Raw genomic sequence first — 22,801 nt, 5'->3', positions numbered from 1 at the left:
TCAATGCCCAGCCAGTTTCACACATCACTCTGCAAAAAAATAGTCCAGATAATACCACTTACAGGGTGAAATGTCATTAAATAGACAGACAAGGCAGAGGAATCTTTCTTCCAATAGCATCTTCATGGGTGCAAATTTAATGTTTAAGGCAACTAAGCAGAAAGTGGAGATGAAAGGGATTCTTATGGGGAGAGATGGGGGGGGGGGGGGCATTTTAAAAGAAGGAGGGAAGCAACAACAGAGTTACCAAAATAAATGAAAGGTAGCTGTAGCAGTTTTAAAAAAACGCATGTGGACCTTTATTTATGTCTGGTACTAAGGAGGTTTATCTGATTCTCTCCCTGATGTGTTGGGTAAGATGTGGAAAAAAAGGTATGGTAAAATGTTTCTTTTCCAAAGAGCAACTGTTCGAGCCAATTATTTTACACAGAAACATACGGAACATAAAATAAAGCTTACTCTATGAACACAAACTTGCACACAGCCACAGTGATCTGCATTTAAGTTAAAACCAGACATTTTCCGGTAGCACTGGAAAGCTTAAGCTGGTAAGGGTTAACTATTCTTTTTTTTTCTTCTTAAGAATAGCACCACAAGAAAAGTGAGCATTTAATAAGCATTTGACACACATTTATTTGACTGCAAGAAAGGCAAGGAGTGAAGAAAAAAAAAGGATCGCTTTCAGCATGGAAAACCCAATGCTTTTGTTGTAATCTGTGACTTTATTATTCCTTTTCAGCATAACTCATGTGAAATTGAACACACTTCTTCTATTCCAGCAGAGAACTATTTGCTTGAAGGTTGACTGACAGTGTCAAATATTAAAAAGGATTCAGTTGTAGAAAGGGTTAGTACTGTTATTCACAAAACATATTGACAGCTGTTTGAAAGTCTTATCTTTGACAGAGGTAAAACATCTTTAAAAAAAATAATTATGAAACTCTAGCCACTTTGATTTCTGTCTGAGTGTTGTGATCATCTGCTCCATAACAATCACAATATTATTTTCATACCGGGTTCACGGAGAGAGTTGGAAAAAGCTTTCATCTTAAAGGAGTTTCTGATTAATGGCAGAATACATACATTTAGATTTTTGCTCTGGCCCTGAACACATATCAAATATACCCATAGTAGCAAGTAAAGATGTTAACAATGGAAATAAAATAACTGTAGAGTGACTGAATATTGTACAATCTTTTTTCAAAATAGCTAAATGTATATAATCTGGATAACTATCAAAGTCTACTGATAAAGACAGCCCATCTATTACATTGAAACCCCATGACATCAATTCTGAAACTTCCGTTTAATTTCATTACACTAAATCTCATTTGCTAATTTCTTCAATTCTGCACAGTATGTTTCATCATGAGACTCACTGTAAAGTATTCAAACAGAAACATCGCATTTTGTGATATTAAACTGAAAAGTGTTTCCCTGACATCTATAAAAACTCTGTATTTACATTCTTAAGCTCACACACTTTGTCTGAGTTTTGCCTGAGAATTGGTAAAACAGTCTGGGAGTTGAAGACGTGCCACAGCAGGGGAGCGTAGAGTTAATCATGAGAGGAATAACTTGATCTAAAAGGACAGCATGCAGCCATTACAAGGCAAACCTAAAACCAGACATTGTAGCTGTTCTGCTACAAATGGAAATAAAATGGAAATAACCAGACAATAGATATTGTAATTTTATATACGTTATGGATATATTGTTTGTATAAGCAGCCATTATAAATGCATTATTCATTCATTGTTTTTCCATAAACAAGTGAACAAAAACTGAGGCTTAAATGAGGACCCCCAGTTTATATGAGAACTAAAGAGGTGAACATGCAAGAGAAGATGGGAACAATGAGGTTAAAAACAAGCAGAAAGCTTTCAGAGCAATAGTAAAGGGTTTGGAAAATTCTGCAGTTGAATTCATTAAAAAAAAAAGCCTGTGCAAACAGGAAAACTAGGAAACGGTAAACAACCTGGTATAGTATTTTGTTGCATTTTTACTTTGTATAATTGAAGTAGGACATAATTTTGTATTTATTCTTTATTGTGAAGTTTTACTTCTACCACGTGCCTTTTGTGCTAGCTGTATTTTTCTTACTGTAATTCATATTTTTCTCTTATTTTTTTGCTTTTGATGGTCATGCAGCACTACACCAAGACAAATACCTTGTATGTGAAGACATACTTGGCAATAAATTTGATTCATATTTGGATACTGAGGATCACAGGTGGATGAACAGAAAATGATTCATATGGTGAGGAAAAAACCCTTTACATCTGCACAGCAACTCAACCTTCTTGTAAGCATACATGTATGATTGGAAGAAGACTTCAAGGCCAGAACCTCAGCGGATTCACCACAAGATGCAAAAGGGACTTAAAAGCAGAAAGGCAGGATATAGTTTTTAAAAGGAAACCGGTCAAACTCTGGCATAAATGTTCTACAGGTAGATAAAAGACAAATAAACCTATACAGTATGAAAGTGACGCAAAGAAAAAAGCCAAGAAAAAAAAGTAAAAGGTTATGACTCAAAGCACCTCACCAGTAAAACATGGTAGTGGCTCCGTTATCGCTTGGTGCAATGGTATTTATTGGTTTCACAGCTGATGGAAGCAACAGGATGAATAAAAAGATGCATAGGAGCCTTTGTGTGCTCAGATTCAGCCAAATCTATCCAAACTCACAGGATGACATTTCATCATTTAGGTAAATTCAGAGTCTTTATGGGTACTCAAGTGACCAGCTAGCTCTAATATTACTCTTACAGTCATGTACTGAAGAGCCCAAATAATTTTCTCAAAGTTCCTTGAAACTGTAGAAGTCTTGATAGTACATGGTCGAACTCGTTGTTAGTTTGAAATAATTTTGTTTCTTAGAAACTTCTCTCTTAAAGGGGTAGGCAGACAGACCCTGCAGGCTCACTAAAAAATAAAATGTTGCCAGGAGATATCAAAATGACTGGCCGCCAAGTAAATCAATCTTCATCTTAAAATAATGTAAGGTCATCAGAATGTTTTTCTTTATTAGGTTTCCAACTACATTAATCTGTTTTGCCCCCAAATGTTAAAGGTTATGGGTACAAGGCCAGGTGGAAATTCAGAATACCAAAATAAAGGTAAGAGCGAAGAGTCCTCACCACAGTATTTCTCAAGCTCCCTCGCTACTCTCCATACTTTGAGAGCATTTTCCAACAAGAAAACGCCTTTAACCAAGGCTATGGTCGTATTTCAGGTCATATATAAACAATGACCAAGAGGTGGAGAAGATACTGAAGCAGACTCAACATCCATTCAAGAATAATATGGGTCCTCCTCTGATCTACTCTCAAATATAGGAACACAAACATGCAACCTGGTACCGTTTAGAATTTGGGAGTACTAGTCCACTTTGTTTTAAGGCTATCTGAAGACGCAATGGTCTCATTTTGCCCATCTACCTTTCTAAATGAGACAAGTTGGTTAATATCAGTTAAAGATTTAATTTACAGAAACTTAAGAATAATTTGGAAAGGTTACAGCAACCATGGTAAAATATTCATGCTGATTAAGTGAACTCTTCATAATAAAGACAAAGGAGGACGGACTCATGCCACAATCTATTAACGATCTGAATTATTTTGGTGACAGATCTTTCCAGGTTACATACATACAGCCTTTTATCATCCACATCCAATCATAGAAAAATCTAAACGTTGCCATGGTCGGAGGGTGTGACCTTCCCTTAAACAGCAGACATCTGTTACATCTGGTAGACTTTTGATCCCAATTGGGGATTACCAAATTAGTAGTATTGGGCTTCATCCTGACAATGTTTGAAAAGCCTGAATTACTGACTTGAGTAAAAAGAAGACATTAAAGATTTGGATACCAGCATGAAAGACAGTAACATTCAGTATTTGATTCTCTTAGCTGTTGGTTTTGATTTAAAAAAAAAAAAAAAAAGGCTGCAAGACAAGGTTGTAGAGTATCATGTAGCACAGCAGTGCTCATCCATGCATTATCTCTTCAGGGGTTATTCTAATTCCACATTCCCCTTCTCTCGTCAAGATCTTGGTGCCAGGTCTTTTGGACTCACATTAAAGGAGGTCTCACATTTGCTCATGAGGGAGGAAAGCTGAAAGCATAGGAGTTTGTGTGCGGAAAAAACACACATTACTTTGTTAGTCATGCAAAAATATGTTCGCATGTACTGATATTCAAACAGCATCTGTGATTTCGGCTGTGTTGTGTCAAAACTGTCAGTGTGAAATGTGTTTAACTCTTTAAACACCTGTGCAGACACACATTATCGCTAAAGGGCACATCAGCCTCTTCGTTTTTCTTTCAGCCTGTTTCATCACATCGCCAACTCTCTTTCTGTTTCTCTCTCCTTCTCTAAACAACACCGGCTAAATTTTATTGTTCCTTGATATCAAAGTTTTCTATTTTTTGTATTTTTATCTTTCTCATACAATCGCCTCAGAAAGTATTCAGACCCTTTCCCTCTTTGTGCACTTTAACTTGTCGTAAATTTCATTCAAAATAAATAAACTTAGCATTTTCCCTGTCAATCTACACTTAATATATAAATGTATTGAATTTTTTTTTATTTTTTTTTTTTTTTTAAATAAAGTCACTCTAGCCATTACAGCTTTGAGGCTTTTTGGGAAGGTTTCCACAGAATTTGGAAACCTGGGTTTAGTTTATCCCAGTGCTACAGGCACTGTCTTTGGTTTTATTCAGTCTCCCTTTGATTCTGACCAGTCACCCTATACCAGCTGTGAAGAGGCACCCCATGGCATGATACTACCACTACCGTGCTTCACTGTAGGTAGTTGCAGTTGATGAGAAATTCCCGGTGTTTGAAGTTCTTTCTAAGTGGTTCAGTCTTGACTCATAGGGTCGGGGAATGTTTTTCCACAAGCTATCAGAGTCCTTTAAATACAGTTTTACAAACTCCAAACAAGCTGTCATCTGCCTTTTACTAAGACCTGTAATCACTGTGCTCTGGGAATAGTCATGGCTTTAGAAATTATTTCATACCCATGCCGTGATCAATGCCTTGCCACAGTTTTATTGTGAGGAAATAAGACGAGTTCCTAAACATGTTTTAACTTTGTCAATATGAGTGTACATTGATTAGAAAAAGGCACATTTTATACATTTAAAATACATTTCTAATAAACTGTACAAAAAGTGACACAGGCAGAACGCTTTCTGTAGCAACTGTACACACAAGACCTGTGATGGGGTACTGCAGATAGCTTGCTGACTGTCCCCATCAGCCACCTCTGGGGATGTATGTTTGACTGGTCAGAGGGACCTTCCCTATCCTACTGCACAGTCAACCACAGACAGTTTGGTGATTGAAATGGGAATAGATGCGCAACCATGCATCACCAGACTGGCTTTCTTACAGGTATATGACACTTTTACTGACCCTCTAAGGTCATTGCTATTATGAAGCAGGGTGGTGGTGGCAGGAAAGGGAAACGGAGATAGTGATAAAGGGAAAGGACAAAAGAGTCCCTTAGAGAGACATTTACAGTTCGAGGAAGGAAGTGGGGAGCAGTGCCGGAAGTAGACTCGGGTGGGCCCGAGGCAATTAAGACTATCAGGGCTTCCCCCATTATAGCACCAGCACCAGTACCACCACCACACAGTCCCATAGAAATGCATTCAGTAAATACAGTTAAAAAAATGCTTTTGACCAATTGTATTTGATCAAAATAAATTATAAGAATACACCTAAAGATACTCAGATGCACACACATCTGAGTATTTGAACAACAAAAGAGGAGAAACATGTAAATATTTAACATTAAATATTGACTCTCAATCATACTTTATTAAAACTGTATAACACACATATGATTTATGCACATCTGCATATACCTACACACATACCCCTCTGTATTATATGGTAGCTACAGGGGGTTCCATTTAGAGGTTTTTGGGGCAGTAGTGGTGCACTGCGGCCTTTATATGAAGTTTAAAGAGGTTTATAGTTGTGACAAATGTGACAATATGGAGGGCCATCAGAGGCCCCATATCCCCATTATTTGGGAGGGTTCCAAACATTTGCCTGGTTTGCCTTTACTGACTGTGCACCTCTGGAGGGGAGATAATGCGTGACATGGATAGAAGAAAGAGAACTACAGTCTATAACAGTGATAGACATTCTAATAAAGAATTGAACAGGAGGAAAAACAAGTGAACAAATTAAGAGTTCTTGGAGATTTTTTTGTCATTTATTAGTGGATTACCTGCCTTAGCTTGAGTGAAAATAATTCAACAATGACTTGGCTGGCAATTTTAGTCAAGCAACTAAACTACTAAAGTGTACTGGGACTGATTCCTAAATAACCATAACAATTGAACAACTGGAGTGATAATGTTTGCCCAGCCTTGGAGGCTTCAATTACTATGCTGTAATTATGTTGTGTAATTAGGATATGCAGAGCTCTTTCAAGATGAATTTGCTGGAAATGAGTTTTAAAACAGCCGGCCTCTATGACCCTATAATGAATCTAAATTCCATTTAATCGAGAGGGGAGCACTGGGAGTTGCCACATGAGACAAATATATGCTCATCTCCAGAAGACGCTTATTCATCACGATAATTACTTCAACGCTTCAATTAATTTGACAACATTATTTGCATGTGCCACGGTTTTGCACACCTGTTTACCAGTGGGTCTGGGGAAAATGGAGGGAAAATTAGAGTGGTCATGTTTCAATAAATATGTTCAGTCACATAGTGCACTGATCACTGATGAAAAACAAAAGGATATTGTTAAGCAAATAAGGTTAAATCAGTAAAAAACTTAAGTATTATTTCTGTAATTTGTCATTTCATATGTGAATGGCACCTTATGTGTAAATTGAATCATGTATATTGTAAAGTGCATTTGTCAAGCTGCCATTCACAGTAACTATGTGCCTGCTACATCTGGATATTTATGCAAAAAACAAGATTTCAAGGAGAATATTTTTATTTGAGTAAGGATGTAAATGTATTTTTTAAACGCTGCATCTTGTAACACTTCTGTTCCAATACTGTTGAAGAGTATTAGAAATTCACTTTGAGAAAAAGTATTTACAATTTTCTATTGTCTCTGCTATAGAGAACCAGGAGCATGACTTAGAAAATGAACAAAAGGATTTTTAGAATAAAAAGTCAGCTTTTGCTTTTAATGTGGTTAAATCAAAGCACAGAATTGACCTGATATTGAATCTATCGAGGCAACCACTTACCTTGAAACTCTGACAAAATAAGGTTTTTTTAGATATTCAGTTATAACAGACTGCTGTAAAGGCCATGTGCGTTGGAATAGGTGTATTAATTTGTACATAACTGCATGAACATAGCCAACATCTGTATTAGGCACTATTTACTTGATTCCAGAGTTTTATTGGCAACAAACTGATTACTTGCTCATAAAATGGACGGAATTGTTAAAGACCTAACACTGCTCTTACTTTGTTTGTATCAAAGCACTAATGCATCTAATTCATTATGTAAACTTAGTCCGTGTTCAAAGGGAGGGACTTGCATTCCCAAAAAGAGACCTCTGTTCTCCCGAAAGCGGTCTTAAGTTTTTGAGGTGGGGCGGTGGTTGTGGGTCACCACAAGATAAATAATTAACGGTTCATAAAAGAGATATAAATAGAATGATTATGTGGCCAACTAAACCACTAAACCACAGAAGTCACAGTCTTAAATTGGCTGGCATTTTAAGAGACAGAAATGTGCAAACCATTTAAATCTCTTCTGTGAACTTGTTTATTTCTTACACTGTGGGTAGAGATGACTCTTCACATAAGATTTTATGGTACGGTGTCAAAACAAAACCTTTAAAATAAATGAGTCCAAAGCTGAACCGTTAAAATCCATCCGGAAGATAAGCCTGACATATAGTTGATTATTGTATTCTACTGAATCTGTACAAAAGTAAAAACAAAATGTTTCCTCAGTTTAGGTTTATATGTCATCCATTTAAGCTGAGGCCTCATTCAGTTAATCATCCGATATATCATTAGGTTTTAACTGCACATTTTTAATTTAATTTGTCAAATTTATAAAACTGTTGGAGTGCCCCTTTAATCATTACCATGTGAGGGAAGAGTACTGCCCTAAATATCATGTTTGTCGACAGGTAATCATTAAATGTTAATTGGCAGCAAAATTACTTGGGAGCTTCAGCGCCACTCCTACACACACACAAACATGCACACGCACGCACACGCACACACACACACACACACACACACACACACACACACACACACACACACACACACACACACACACACACACACCTACACCTTCAAAAAAAATAGTTAAAGTCTATTACACTAAACATACGTTTTTCACCTCTGTAGAATATGAAACAGATGCAGCTCATTTACAAAACTGTAACCACAGTTTTAACAGGAACTACAACAGGAAGTGCATTTCACCCTACCGCTTCAAATCTCAAGTACACAGTTGAATTTATTACAGTCGCTTATCTATGGACTGAATAACCTTGGTCCAGCACGTGTTCAACATGCTTAAAAGATAAGGGCCATTCAGACCACTCCAGTCATCTTGTCACTGCTGTTCACTGAGGGTCAGTTTTAACTCTGCTGAAGCTACCTTTCAATTTTGTGTTCTAGTTGCTGGAACAACCTGCTTGGGAGCTTGAGATGTACTCTGACTGTCACTTCCTTTAGAAATAGCCTTCTTCTGCTGTATTTCAATAATTTGTCTAGTATAGGACTGAGATACTTTCTTGTCTGCTTGCTGTGAAAGAGCAGTTTGTGAATGGTTCTTTTCTTTCTGTGTCATCTGTAATTTTCTTTCAAACCATGCTGTTTCCTCTTGTGTATAAAATATGCTACATGGTTTAGCTTGTGTTGCCTTGCTGGTTTGCTAGATGCAATCTGGATGCAACTATAATGTATATTTCCATTGCCTTAATTTAATAAAGTCAACAATATAATCCTGCTTTTTTAACAGGTGTTTTTGATTCCTCATCTAAAATGTTATTGTCTGATTTCACTCACAACAGGTTACTGCAAAAAAAAAAAAGCCTTGACGAAAATAGAGGACACTGTGTATTAAAATGCTAGATGTCTTTTAATTTGAAAGAGATATAGGACGCTTTGAGGTTGTATTAACGCGGAATGAAGTAACTTTAACAGGGCAAACTGCAGCGGATCTAAACGTGGGTTTGAGTTGACACTGTGAATCAATCAATACACCTCAAATGTCAATACGACAACTTATTGGCTCTCCTGCATCACAGAGAGATAATTGGATCTTCAAGCACTTAAACAATGCAAATAAATTTCAGCCGGATCAAGAGAAGTGTTATTTCCTCTCTTGAAGAAAAAAGTGGCAACACTACACTTACGGTTGGATAGATGGAGTGTGCATTGGGCACGCAGTCAACTGAGGCATTTAAAGAAGGGACATGGCACTTCTCTGTCAGCTCTCAGCTGTATTTTCCACCATGACAGTTAATTTACATTCAAATAGTTTTCCTACCCAACTGCTAACCCTCAAGCTGCAGCACTATTTGAGTATCAAATGCACAATTAGAAACCAAAGCAAGCATTACAACGTCTTTCACTGATTGTCTGCTGAATATATTGGTCTGACTGTGTGTACTATATGTGCACATACACTCAGTCGTTTGTATTTGTGAAATGTCACATTTCTTCCTGAGCACATTTCTTCCACAATCTCTCTGTTCAGATAATTTTTTGCCTTAAGCAATGAAAATGGTACGATTAGGAGCGGTAAGAATTATGAGGTATCAACATGTAGTTGCAGTTAATGGTCATAAGGTAATCAAGAGACATCCAGGAGGATATGTGTGTGAAATTCTTTTCTCACATTGAGATTTCTGAAACAGAAACTCTGTTCACATTCATCCTGTCATCTATGGCAAACAGAACAGTGGGGTGCCTTTGTTGCAGTCAAAAGACAGAGACAAGGGAGCCAACACGGCAGCGTTTGATGACATCAATCTTAACTGTCAAAGACCACAAGAATAATATTTCACTTTGGATTACTGCTTTAGGAAACATGACCTGAGCCACAATGAATTGTCTAGAAATAGAATTTGAATGTCTTAGTTCCATAAAAAATTAATGAGGCCATCTCGATGAAAAGTTCAAAAGGGCCTTCTCACCATTCTTTCTAATGTTTTCTCTGTGCCGAGCTTCTGTTTTCATTTCTAACAATATGTGGGGTCCCCGTGTGTCACGATTGAGAGAGGCTTGAGGATGTTGCCACTAACTCTGACTGACTTCTGCATTAGTGTAACTGTCAGTAAGTGTTGGTTTAACAACAGTTAAATCAGGAAATATTTTAGCCAGGAGCGCTGATAGCCTATCGACTTTTGATGTGCTTCTGGACCAGGCAAGAGGGATCTAACATTACTGAGAGGGTGCAACCCAACAAGTCAGTCCATATATCTGTTGTTTAATATGTTTGCAGAGATGCCGAGAAAGTGCGGTATCTCCATTCTCAGTGCTTCCTCATGAAGTAAAATGATCCTCGAATTATTACTAAGTAATAATGAGTAAAGACAACTTACCTAGGCTGAACTCCACCTGAGGCAGCTTGGGTGTTAGAATAACACCTGCAGGACAGAGAAAGCAAGAAAGATAGTGGAGTGGAGTTGAGATAGAAGTAGAGGAAGAGTGGGAGATAAAGGAAAGGAAGAGGAAAACAGAACAATGGAAGAGACAAAGGAGATAAAACAGAATGAGAACATTAAGTGCTGCAGTTTGATTTCACTGAAGATGTGTATAGCTGCAAATGTATGTTTGTCATTAATGATAAATCTGTCATCTTTTGAAGAAATTAATCTTCCAGTCTATAAAAGGTTAGACAACAGTCACAATATTCCAGAACCTAATTTGATATGACTTGTACAAATCACTTGTTTTGTGTTCAGAAGCTGAAGACATTCAATTTAAAATGACAGAAAATGAAGAAGCATCAACTCACATTTTGCTTGAATGATTAGCATATTTTCCTTCCTCAAATGATTATTTATCAAAACTGCTGATGATTGTTTTACAGTTGACACTTCATTAATCATTTCAACCCCTAAAAAAGGCCCCCTTACCGTGAATCAATGAGGTTAATCACAGACAAATGATAATAAGTGGACTAAGGGGGTATGTTAGGGCAGCAGAGACGGAGGCTATTTTAATCAGCAAAAGAAGATATAGTAGAGAGATAGCGTTTGAACATGCTAGGAGCATGAGAGGCTCCCAAAATGCCACAGTGATTAGTGTAACTGTTCATTTTGATTATGCAAACACACAGCCAACTTTGTGAGTGTCAAAACAAGAGTTCCTGGGTATCCATTGTCCTAGAGCAGTGACTTCTTCTATCATCTGTCACCAGAGCTGCAATTCATTCATCACTTCCCCAGTCTGTCACAACCATTCAAACACATGAAACACCTGCAAGATGGTGCAACACTTCGAGGGGCATAAATGGCAGTTTCCTCATCCTGAGGTGCTTGGACACAATTGGCCTCTCTATGGCTCATCAACTCCACTAATGGGCCATGCATTCTGGTCACTGATGTATAGGAGTCACGTGGTTTTAGGTTATAGACATTTTATATAATGAGGATCCTTCACAAAGACAAAAAAAAATATTTACTTAGGTTTTACAATTACTTCAGTCATTTTGCTTTATTAGCAGCTTGAACCGTATGTCATGTTGGGTCAGTTTGTTTGTAAAGGCCTTTCATCACAAAGCTAGTCCTCAAGGCCTTCATATGCAGCAGCTGTCAGGGAATGGTGTTCCTAAAGAACATCACAGGTTTATTTGTATGCACACAAAAAGGATAGAACTGCCAAAGATCATGGGGATGGCATGAATAACATTCATGGTGGTTGAATTATTTGACTGAGGTATTTTTTCTTTTAGTCTTTTAATTGCATTCACTGAAATTTTCATTTAAATTCATGCAAAATAAAAGAAAAACTGGTTCAGTTTACAAATGAAAAACAAAATGTACTACATTATGGAAATTATACGCATTATCTGGTGCCCTGTTAAGAGTCACTTGAAAACTGAGACTAAGAAAGCAGAAAGCACAGAAACCTGATAAATTAAAAAAAAAAAAAAAAAAAAAAAGCAAGCTATTTGCAGCGAATTCTATGATTTAACAAATATGTTAATAACCTAGTGAATTAAACTTGAATTTGCTTGTGTTTTCTCGCGGTGTAATGAATTGGGCTGTGTCAGCCACCATACTTGTCAGAATAGGCTACATATGAATAAACAGGCTTATGCAAACTTAGCGCAATGTCTGTTAAGAATACAAATATAGTAAACACCTAATTAACCAAGTGCGCAAATCACTGAAGCAGACGGGCGAGTAAACACACACACATGGTTACCCAAATAGGTCAATTATGTATGTAAATAATGTTTGTTGCTATCTGGTTTTCACGTTACTCTCATCATCATGCCGCTCCTCAGGGGTCATGTCTGCTCATGTTGTCACCACTACGGCTTCCTTGTGAGTGCTGATGAAACTTTAATAAGGCTGGATGACACGTTGTGTGGTGGCAACAGAAAGGCCTTCAGCTAGGTGGGCTGAGACAGTGCCAGCTGTTGGGTCCTGTCGCTGGTGCCACATTATCATAAGGGACTGTCACTTGGACAGCCCAGTTACTTTGGAGGAGTCCATCTGCACTAGACACCAACTTATCTCAAGTAGTAGGAAGCAGTGGAAAATGCTTGCCATTGCGGAAATAATTAAAGATAAGGTGCAGAGATACGTCTGGGTCTGATATGGGTTGGGGGATACTGATCATGAGACACTCGTGGCAAAGGAATGGGATGTGTTTGATAGTGAGGCAGGAGGAGGACTGGAATTCAAAGATGTCTGAATTTTAAAGCGCAGGTTGTAGGTAAAGTGTCAAGTATTTATAGAAGGATGGTGCCAGATGCTTTGATTGGAAGACAGGTTATGTTGCATCTTTGACAACGAAGACAGATTACAAGATTTTTAGCGGTGTTTCAGTACAGCTCTGGAAACTGTCGTGTGCTCGCAAAGCTTCAATATCCATGGTTACTAAATTCATGAACAAATTATGCAACCTGAGGACAGAACACCTGTTATGTACACCGTGACCCCACTCTTGTCCTGGAGCATTAAACATATTCAATGTCATTAACCCCTTGGTGAGAATCAGGCTGACCAAAACAAAGTCTAATCACAATAATTACCCATGACACAGAGAGAGGTAAACCACCCTCACTCATATTTCCCACAGCGTATGAGGCTCACAGCTCCAACGTGTAGATAAGTGTGTGGAGAAAAGTGGCACAGGTGTCGTATTTATAATCGATATCCGCTGGCATTATGAATATGGTAATAAGCTCAGCAAGGCGGCAGGCAGGCAGGCAGCGCATGCAGATGTAACTCCCAGAGGGGCCCAAAGCAAATGAGGTGTGCCCGCCTGCTATACTGCAGTTTCATCTGGCTCTAGAAATAACAGCACAGCCCCACTGTGCCTCCAATCTATCAGCCCCCTGTCTGCGGGTGGTATCAGTGGGGGAAAAGGCACGCCGAAGGGAGAGGAGAGGGTAATTCATAAGGATGTGAGCGGACTGGGTGATTTCTCTGCAATGACAAAGTTAATTAATGTACAGGGACGTAAATTGTCCATCTTGCAGATGATCATTTAACCCTCTTCCCTTCTTGTTGCCCTGTTTCCTCACCCACACTGTACAGTGTGATAACCGCTCACATGCGTGTGTAAGACACTAAGAATGAGGGTGGGAGTGGGGGTGGAAAATGTGGGGGGTGTAGATTTTACATTGCATTGCTGCTTATTCCTGACTCCACAAAAAATAATTGACGAAATATCCAAAACACTGCCTGCCACTGCTCTGGTCGCAATCGTATGCAACCAGCTCGACTAAGAAATTCAAGCAATTTCCAAAGAGAGCTTCGATAAACCCCCTTGCAGTGGGTATAGTGCACATTTCTAATCACTTCTGCTTATCCTCTTCATGAATAGATATTACATATAAAAACCCACGCCTAAGAACAAATCCTGCTCATATTTAGAATATTATCTTCTTTCGGATTTTGAGGTGGTATTAATAATTCACTTATGTGTCTGACTCACCGGGGGCTTTGATATTTCGGGGATAAAACTGGCCATCTCGCATCAAACCCTCCAATCCGGAACAACGTCTCTACTCATCCACAACACCTGTGCGCGCGCGCACACACACACACACACACACACACACACACACACACACACACACACACACACACACACACACACACACACACACACACACACACACACACACACACACACACACACACACACACACACACTAATTGCAACATTACTTTCTCCGAACTCCTTTTGTCCCACCTCACTTTTTCGTAGTTTAAATTGCCCAGAAAACACCTGCACATCCTTTCTGATGATTCCGCCATCAGCTGGGCTAACACACCTCTAACTCGATTGATGTTTGCACAGACAGGCGTCCCATTAGGACAAGTGGTACTGAATGGGAGAGTGAGTTATCGTCACATTACTCCAGTGGGGGATTGAGAGGGGACAGATGGTTTTGTTGCCAGCGTTTAATGAAGTGTTGTGAATCAGTTGGATGTGCAGAGGAGGTCTTGACTGTCACGCCGATGAGAGATGTAGAGGGGATGGTTAACAAGGGTTACTTAGTGAGACATTTCGCTTCACAATAGCGTTGTCATGTCAAGCACTATCAAATGACAATTCCATCGATTGTGTTGCAGCTTCTTTAAAAACTGACCTTCCTGCATGCTAATTCTGGCATGATTAGTTAATCGCTAAAATAACATACGGTAATTTTACCCACTGTGTTGGGGAGTTTGTAAAATGTCAATTCAGCACCACCTTAATAACCACTCAGCAGCACCCAATTTGGTCCCACTTTTGTCTCCTGTCGTGAAAAAAGTGAAAAAAACAAAACAATAAACGAGTTCACCTTGCGACTGCTAATGCAGGGTTGTCAAGCTGTCTTTCCTGCCAAACACAGTAATTATGTGCTTTGCTCTTCCCTTCTGTCTTCCGGGATGCTTAAGGAAAAGAAAATAGAGGTACAGTGAGGTGTTTGTCATTACTGTTACACTCCCACACCTGTCAGATGTCATCTCTAAACTATGCATGTGATTTTATAATAGTGCCTCTCCAGGGTTTATCATCAGGTCATGACTGTTAGTGAGGCCGTGCGTGTGGCTCTGCGTGACTGTGAATGTGTGTATTTGCGTGTGTGACTGCGCCTGTGTGTACATGCTTTCGTGTTTCTACAGGCGTGTGCGTTTGCATGTGCGTAATTGTACATGTAAGCTGCTTCAGCGATGTATCTGGTTCGAGGAAAAGGAGACAAGGCGTCATGAATTGCGCTTTCATTCCTCTTTGTATGGCTCCATTTGCTTATTCCCATGGGGAGGATGAGCTTGCATGCCAATGCAAATACTCGGCAGCGCTGCATGCAGTGTCTGTCCTTTGACAAGGCAAAGGTATTAAACTTGGAGAGCAGGCATTGTAGCATCACTAATATGGATAATCTCTCAGCATTCTTTTGTAGTGATGGGCACTAAGACAGAGTTTGCCTCTGCCAGTGCTCATTAGTGACAACATTCAGGCTATATGGAATATGACTGCAGTAGAAATGCAAATGACAGTCACAAACACACAGGAACACACACACACACACACACACACACACACACACACACACACACACACACACACACACACACACACACACACACACACACACACACACACACACACGCACAAACAAATGATAATTTCTAGATATAAACAGTGATATTCAAACTTCTCTGCAGAGCCACAAAACCTATGCAATTTTGCCCAAAACTAGATAAGACCGATATTTGTGACATGGTTTACTAGATTTGTGTGTTCTGATGAATAGCAGAAAACTGACAAACAATTTATGATTTTAATTCAACCACACTGCAAGAACCCTTAAATGGAAACCTGCAGTGAGGCAGGCAGTAAGTTTTAAAGTCAATTCTGTGGCATCATTTGTGGAGATACTTGATTAAGATACCACCATGATGTTGCTTAAAAAAAAAAAAAGTCCTGAAAACATGAACTCCACTATGAACTGTCAAATAGGAGACTTTGGACTGATTGCTTTTCAAATTGGTTTCAGCAATCATATGAAAACACTGACGTCCTGTATTGTTAATAGTATTTTGTAATATTTGCAACAACAGAACTCAGTCACTTTGTTATGGATCATTTAAAATTATTTTCCTCGCACCTTCACTGGTTCCTCTACCCTTTGATTTTCCTCTCTCTCTCAAACACTCTCTCACACACACACACACACACACACACACACACACACGCACACACACACACACACACACACACACACACACACACACACACACACACACACACACACACACACACTCTGCATGTGTGTTAGCAAGAGTGAGAACCTCTGCAAACACATACACATGGACAACACACAAAAACTAGACGTCGCCTTGACAAGTATTTATAGAAGCAGTAGGAAATAGGAGAGAATCGATTCTTACAGCAGAAAAGGCGTTTCAGAGTTTCACTGTAGAAGGAAGGACAGAGGGGAGAAGTAGAGGAGACAGATGAAGAGACAGACAGACGACACAGTGCAGTCAGCTCACCGGCAGCGCTCAGTCCTTCAGGGTTGGCGCTCAGCTCCTTCATGTCAACCATGCAGTGTCCCAGGTGCTGGGTGCCGTCCTCCATCTGTCCAGCTTGCCCCTCACTTCTCCCTCCTGGTCCTCCACCTCCTCTCCCACCTCCTCCACGAAACACCACAGTCCAGTCCAGTTCCCCGGCTTACACGCAGCCTGCCAGGCAGAAAAGCTGTCACAAAGATAGCAATCCTCTCGCCTCGCTTTCTTGCCGCCTCACAGTGCGCTCTCTGTCGGCATTAAAGATGCCTTTTGGAAACTAATGTGGAAGAGAGGGACCGGCGAGGGACCTGGAGCAGCAACGGGAAAGGCAGGGAGGGAGGGAGAGGTGAGCAGGAGAGAGAGAGAGAGAGAGAGAGAGAGAGAGAGAGAGGGGGATGGGATGGGAGGAGTGATGAGGGAGTGAGACTCAGAATGAAAGAGAAAGGAGGACAGAATTGATGTTATGTGCGATACACAGCTCTATCCATCAATCTTGGGCTGTCAGTAGCACACCTAGACCAGACTGCACAGTGCACCACAGCCAGGAAGACACAACTCTGCCCTCTCCCTCCCCATCTCTCCTTTCTCCCATCTTACTCGCTGCGCAGCCACTGCTGCATCCAGACATGGCAGCAGGGTTCCCTTTGATATCTGACATGTATCTACCTTCCGTTCTCCAGCCTGCTCTCGCCACTCCATCACCCTTTGCCTTTTCTAGCAGCGAAACAATTAACAAGCATCCGACTGCTGAGCTTCACACAGTGGAGCCAGCATGCTGCTGCATGAGATTTTGTAAGTTACACGGCAGAAAAAGGCTGAGGGGGCATTCATAATGCAATAAGAGTTTTGTGCAGTGTATTGAAATAGCCAAGTATAACTTAAAATGACAATTTCACCACAGTGTTCAAACAACAGGTTAGAAAGAGGCACAGTTAGTAGATGTATATGCCTCAAAGTACATCTGGACTGGACATCAGCAAATAGAATAACAAAACGAGGCAACAAAAGATTGTGTTTCAATCATGTGCATAGAAGAAAAAGAAAAAGCAGCTCTTTTCCTCTCAGTTTGTCTCTGTCTATTTATGTTGCCCTCCCCACCTCTCCTCCGATTCATAGTCAGAAGGTTATTGTTAGTTATTTGGCCACCAAGGCCAAGATGCTGTAGTAAGACCATAGCTAAGATCAATGTTAATTTATTCCCCGCTGAATAGAGAGGATGTTGTGATCTCAACTAAAGCTCAATAAAGCTACAGTGAACTCCTTAAGGAGGTAAACACCTACAGAATATGTTATGGAGCACTAAGATATGTCGCATCACTGAAATGTCAGACGATAAACAAAAAATGTGATCGATAGTAACTTTTTATTTGTAAAAAACATTGAATACAACAATATTTTACGTCTTGAATCTCTGTAATGTATTTTTTTTTTTTTTAAACTGGTAACACCCCTTGTTTTTTTTTCACCCTCTCCGAACTACAAAGAAACGTTGCCCAAATCTTTAATAGAGAAGACCAATCCATTTATTATCACGGGCATCGATCTATTAATTTCGAGAATGGAAATTAGGAATTTTTTCTAGGTACTATTCTTCTGATGTTAGAAAACCCACGTAAGAGACTCACACCATAAACTCTGGATCAAAAAAGGCTAGTAAATGTTAAAATACATCAACTTAGACAAAGCTGATGAGAAGCATGTGTTTAACGATCATCTTTGATGTTAGACGGGCAGAGCAGGCGACAGCTTCATCTCAAGCTTATTTCATCTGGTGACAAGGCGAACCATTGATTATTAATCTGTAGATGGACCGTCTGCTCTGTGCTTTGCTCTCAAATTACTGCGCATAGTTGTGATAAACGTATCATATGCTAGCTTTGATCTGCACAGTCTGCACTACATCTCATTTTTGTTTATTCTTTGAAGCAAAGGAACTTTTTGATGGCTCTGGTATTCATAGAACGTTCCTCCTATTTGCAAGGTTTTTTTTTTGCCTGGTAGCTACGAATTCTTCGTATGATGTTTCATGGAAGCTGGCAGACAGCTTTTCGGTGCATTACTGCCACCCTCTGGCTGTAGTATTGCATTACAGATGGCCGACGGTAAAAAAACAAACAACAAAAAAACAACAAGGTAAAAAGGGAAGGACAAAAGTGGCAAAAATTATTTGACTTTTTATTCTTTAATGACTATTAGGAAATTGGAAAAGCGTGACCCATCAAGTGGAAATACAATACAATAATTTATTGTAAAAATCTAAATAACCATACTATTCTGACATTGTTGGTCATTGACTATAAAATACTTTCATTTCACATTTCTGTCAGCAATTTTACAACAGTTTAATATTTTTAGACTAACAGATTATGAAACAGTGGGCTCCTGAATACAGACATCTAAAAGGGTGTCCACCTGCATAGGCACCAAAACTGAAAGCAGGCAAGACCATATCATTTGTATTCATTGTTTTTTTTTGTTGTTTTTTTTATCATTTTGTGTCTGCCTGAGGTAATCTCAAAGTTGTTTTGTATGTCATTTCAAATCTGTTTTTCGCAGGTCTTTGTTTTTTTTCTATATTGAAGAGGCTTTGGGTCATTGGCCCCCAGACTACCTGGGCCCTTAGGCCTGAGTTTTGTATCCATTTATTAAAGTATGCATTAAGTAATGTGAAGGAACTGTAAAGCAGGAAAAATAGATTCATGGTGTAGAGGGTCTGGGCTCACAATCTTATACCCTAAATGTTGTTTTATGTATTATGTGTTACATTACACTTATATTGTAATATTACATCTTTAATAGTAATAAAACCTTCATAGTTATCATCAAATTGTATCTGGACCTCTTAACATTTTTCTGAATTTCTTGAGTGTCATGTAAGTGTCTCATGTAAGAACATCTTGTTCTTACACGGTATTTTCTTACGAAACTTGTTCAGACTTTTTCAAGTGGTTAAAATCTAATAAATCTCACAATATGATCACCCTTATAAAAACAACACTAGTAAAACCGTAGATAATGCCCACGGGGTCCAAAGAGCCATGTGGAGTTCATGTGCTTTCCTGAGGCGGCTGGTTTGGGTTGGGGCTGGTGCCAAAAACCTAAATGAAGATAAATTGGTCCCTGCAGGAGCAATAAGACAGAAGATGAATCCACTCTGCACAAGGAGGTTTCTTCTTCACTTTCTACAACCCTCTCCATCCTTATCCCTTCATCCCTCTATTGCCACGTTCTCCTTGTTTTCCACCCTCTTTACTCTGTAAAACCATCAAGATGAATGTTATCTTCTTCTGCTTTAATGAAAATGTTGTCACACACACATATACATAAGCACCATCGTGTGCGTGTCTGCGCACACATGCACACACAACACAGCAGAGAGTCCACCAGGTCTGCGGAGTGATCCATTAACATTCTAATACGTTTCTTTTAAAGGCGACATGTGTTGTCTTATTAAAGCCTGACTGATAGAGGGGGTTGGAGAAAATCAATAGACAATGCACTAGAGATGGTGAATAGTGCAAGTACAATGAGGAGAGGAGAAGAAAATAAATATGCCCTTTTTAGCTATTTGGCCCCAAAGCCTGGAAAATAGATCCGCACATTTACCCATTCCAATAGCACTTGAGGCCCATTCGAATTTGAGAAACACTCCTTCACAGTATTAACTGAAGAAAGCCAATAGCTTGATTCACAGTTGAGGTTTGGGGTGCACGTTGCCACTGCCAGGGCTACACTGTTTTAGTGGAGTAAAGGCTCCAGTGGAAGACATCTCATTCCCATGATACAAGTACACACTGTAGCCAAAATGAGCAGGGACAATAATTACCGGGGCCGCTCTCTGGCCTCACTTAAACCAGTGTCCTTAATCCCAACACATGAAATAATACATCTGTTGATTGACACAGAGTGCAGTTTGTTTTGTTATATTTTTTACATTTATTGAGCGTTAATGTTTGTATTCGTGGATACAGAAATCAGCACATTGGCCGTGGCACCCACAAGAACAATAACAGCATCAGTGTATTCACCTTCCAGACAGCCACCCTTGCTGTGTGCTCTTAGACAAGTTTGTGCAGTAAATTTATGACAGAGCATAGAAAGAAGCCCCTGCACACATCAGGTGACAGCCCGCAATAAACACTGAGAATCAATTTAAAGCTGCCAGCTTTCTTAGTTTAAAGCCAGCAGTGTCAACAGTCTAATGCAGGGTTACACGTGTTGTGCTTTGAGTTCTTTCTCGTGGTAAATGTTTGTTAAATAATGAAACAGTGCTGCTTTTGCAGGCAGCAGATATCTTCCTCACAATGTTCAATGCCCTATTGAAAATCCAGTCTCTTTACTCATTGAACACAACAGGCTGAATCAAAGTGGACATGTATAGAAAAAAAAACAGAACCACACTGTAATGATTACTGCTAATAAATCATTAAAGTGGCAGAATGAACAACCCCAGGAGATCAAATGGATCAATTAAAAGGAAAAGAGAGAGAAAATAGAGAAAAAGTTCAGATTTTTTTCAAGGCCAACTTAAAACAACACTGACCTGCCTATACTGTATGTACACTGAACAGGTTTTTAGTTACTCATTGTTCCTGCTGTCAATTCTGACCATCTGAAAGCAATTTAAATAGAGGTCATTTGGGAGGACTTCCACAGTTTTTGTTCTGTAAATAACATTTTCTTTGAACATAATAATTGTCATCCACATATGGGTACTGAAGCACTGTACTAAAGTAGACAAACAAATAATGTTATCCTATCCTTCAACACAAGGAGCAGCTTGTTGACCAAGCAAGATTACTGGTATGCGTAGAGCAGTGGTTCTTGGGTCACGACTCAAAAGTCAGTTGTGGGACTATATTGAGTGGGTCGCCAAAGTGTAATGAAAAAAAAAGGGTAAAAAAAAAAAGTGGGGTAAAAAAGTAAAAGTTTTATCTTGAAGTCTAAAGATTTTCTGAGGCTATGCTTTTATTTTGAAGGAGATATATTTCCCAAAGGGTTGCCTGTGACATAGCATGTGTGCAGTAGCCATTTTCTCTCAGCGTTGTCATGACCATAATGACTAAAACTAATGTTGTCACATCAGTAGTTAGCTCTCGTTTGAATATTTGTTTAGGCTTAGGCTTAGGATTAGATAAATTATTTTTATTTAGTTAAAGAGCAGCCAGCCGTTTTCTTTCATATTTCATACAGCTCAGTTTAGATTTTTAAAACTTGATGAGCATCACCATTTGAAATTTGTTTGAAAAGCATATTTGCATCTAGTTCAAGGCAAGTCTGCCTTTTATTTTCCTAGGATTTTTTTTTTTTGCCATAGATTAACTCGTTACACTTTTTTTGGTTGATTTCGTGTTTTTGACAGAGCATAAAGACATTTGTCTGTGAAATAAATGTGAATGTTTCAAAAACAACAAAAAAAGGGTCATGATTTAATGACCAAGGACAAATGTTGAGAACCACTGGTGAGCAGAAAATCTACTATCTGTAAGTTATATATTAAACTGGAGGCTGTACGTTTTTAAAATATTCAGTATACGGTAAATATATCATGCGGTGGTTTCTGCCCATAGATTGTTCCTATCCAGCTGTCATTTTGTCTGATGGGACCACAACCAATGCCTGTCAGGGTCCACATGAATGCTCTTCACGTTAAAAATGAACCATCCCTCCACATTTTCCTTTTCACTCCTTCACCCTTTCAAAGAATATGGAGAGATGAGGCAATTGATTTCTCATCATATGTTGTCATGTCAGGTTACAATAAGCTCTTTCGCTGCACCACGACTGACATCCCAGTTGGATTTCAGTATCTCGTAAAAGGTATCCACTCAGTTCCACAGAGGCTTTTTTTTTCGTTAAGAGGAGAGGGATCTGACACATTTTGTAATCTAGAATTTGACCAAACAAACCATGAGACGTAGAGCAACTACACTCTGAGTAACTATGCGTATGTTAGAGGACAGCTTCATATTTTTTAACTCACATTCCCATTTGTACAAGAGTTGTTTTCTGAAATTATTTCCCCTGTCCATATTGGCTGTGAAGACATCTCTTCCAAGTGCAAGTCTAGGTGATGTAAGT

At 39.2% G+C, this 22,801-nt stretch overlaps 1 protein-coding gene across 4 annotated transcripts in view; it reads right to left on the bottom strand.

Annotated features, from left to right (window-relative positions):
- The window catches only part of inpp4b (inositol polyphosphate-4-phosphatase type II B), a 138,484-nt gene extending 121,445 nt beyond the window's left edge, over positions 1-17,039 (bottom strand). Inside the window, exons 1-2 of one of the 4 annotated variants that reach the window (XM_069689283.1) lie at positions 16,706-17,039; positions 10,577-10,621 (exon numbers count right to left, since the gene is read on the bottom strand). In XM_069689283.1, coding sequence (XP_069545384.1) covers positions 10,577-10,621; positions 16,706-16,790 — 130 coding nt within the window. In that variant the 5' untranslated portion in view covers positions 16,791-17,039. The remainder of the gene's footprint in view (positions 1-10,576; positions 10,622-16,705) is intronic. The other 3 variants (XM_069689285.1, XM_069689284.1, XM_069689287.1) reach the window with 3 other exon arrangements.
- Between the last annotated feature and the right edge of the window lie 5,762 nt (positions 17,040-22,801).

Source organism: Brachyistius frenatus, unplaced genomic scaffold (assembly GCF_029030835.1).
Source record: "Brachyistius frenatus isolate BFR_SWC_R1_liver_20210118 unplaced genomic scaffold, ASM2903083v1 Contig_7, whole genome shotgun sequence".
Classification (NCBI taxonomy): domain Eukaryota; kingdom Metazoa; phylum Chordata; class Actinopteri; family Embiotocidae; genus Brachyistius; species Brachyistius frenatus.
Note: the sequence above shows the minus strand (reverse complement) of the source record. Positions and strands in the feature narration are given on the sequence as shown.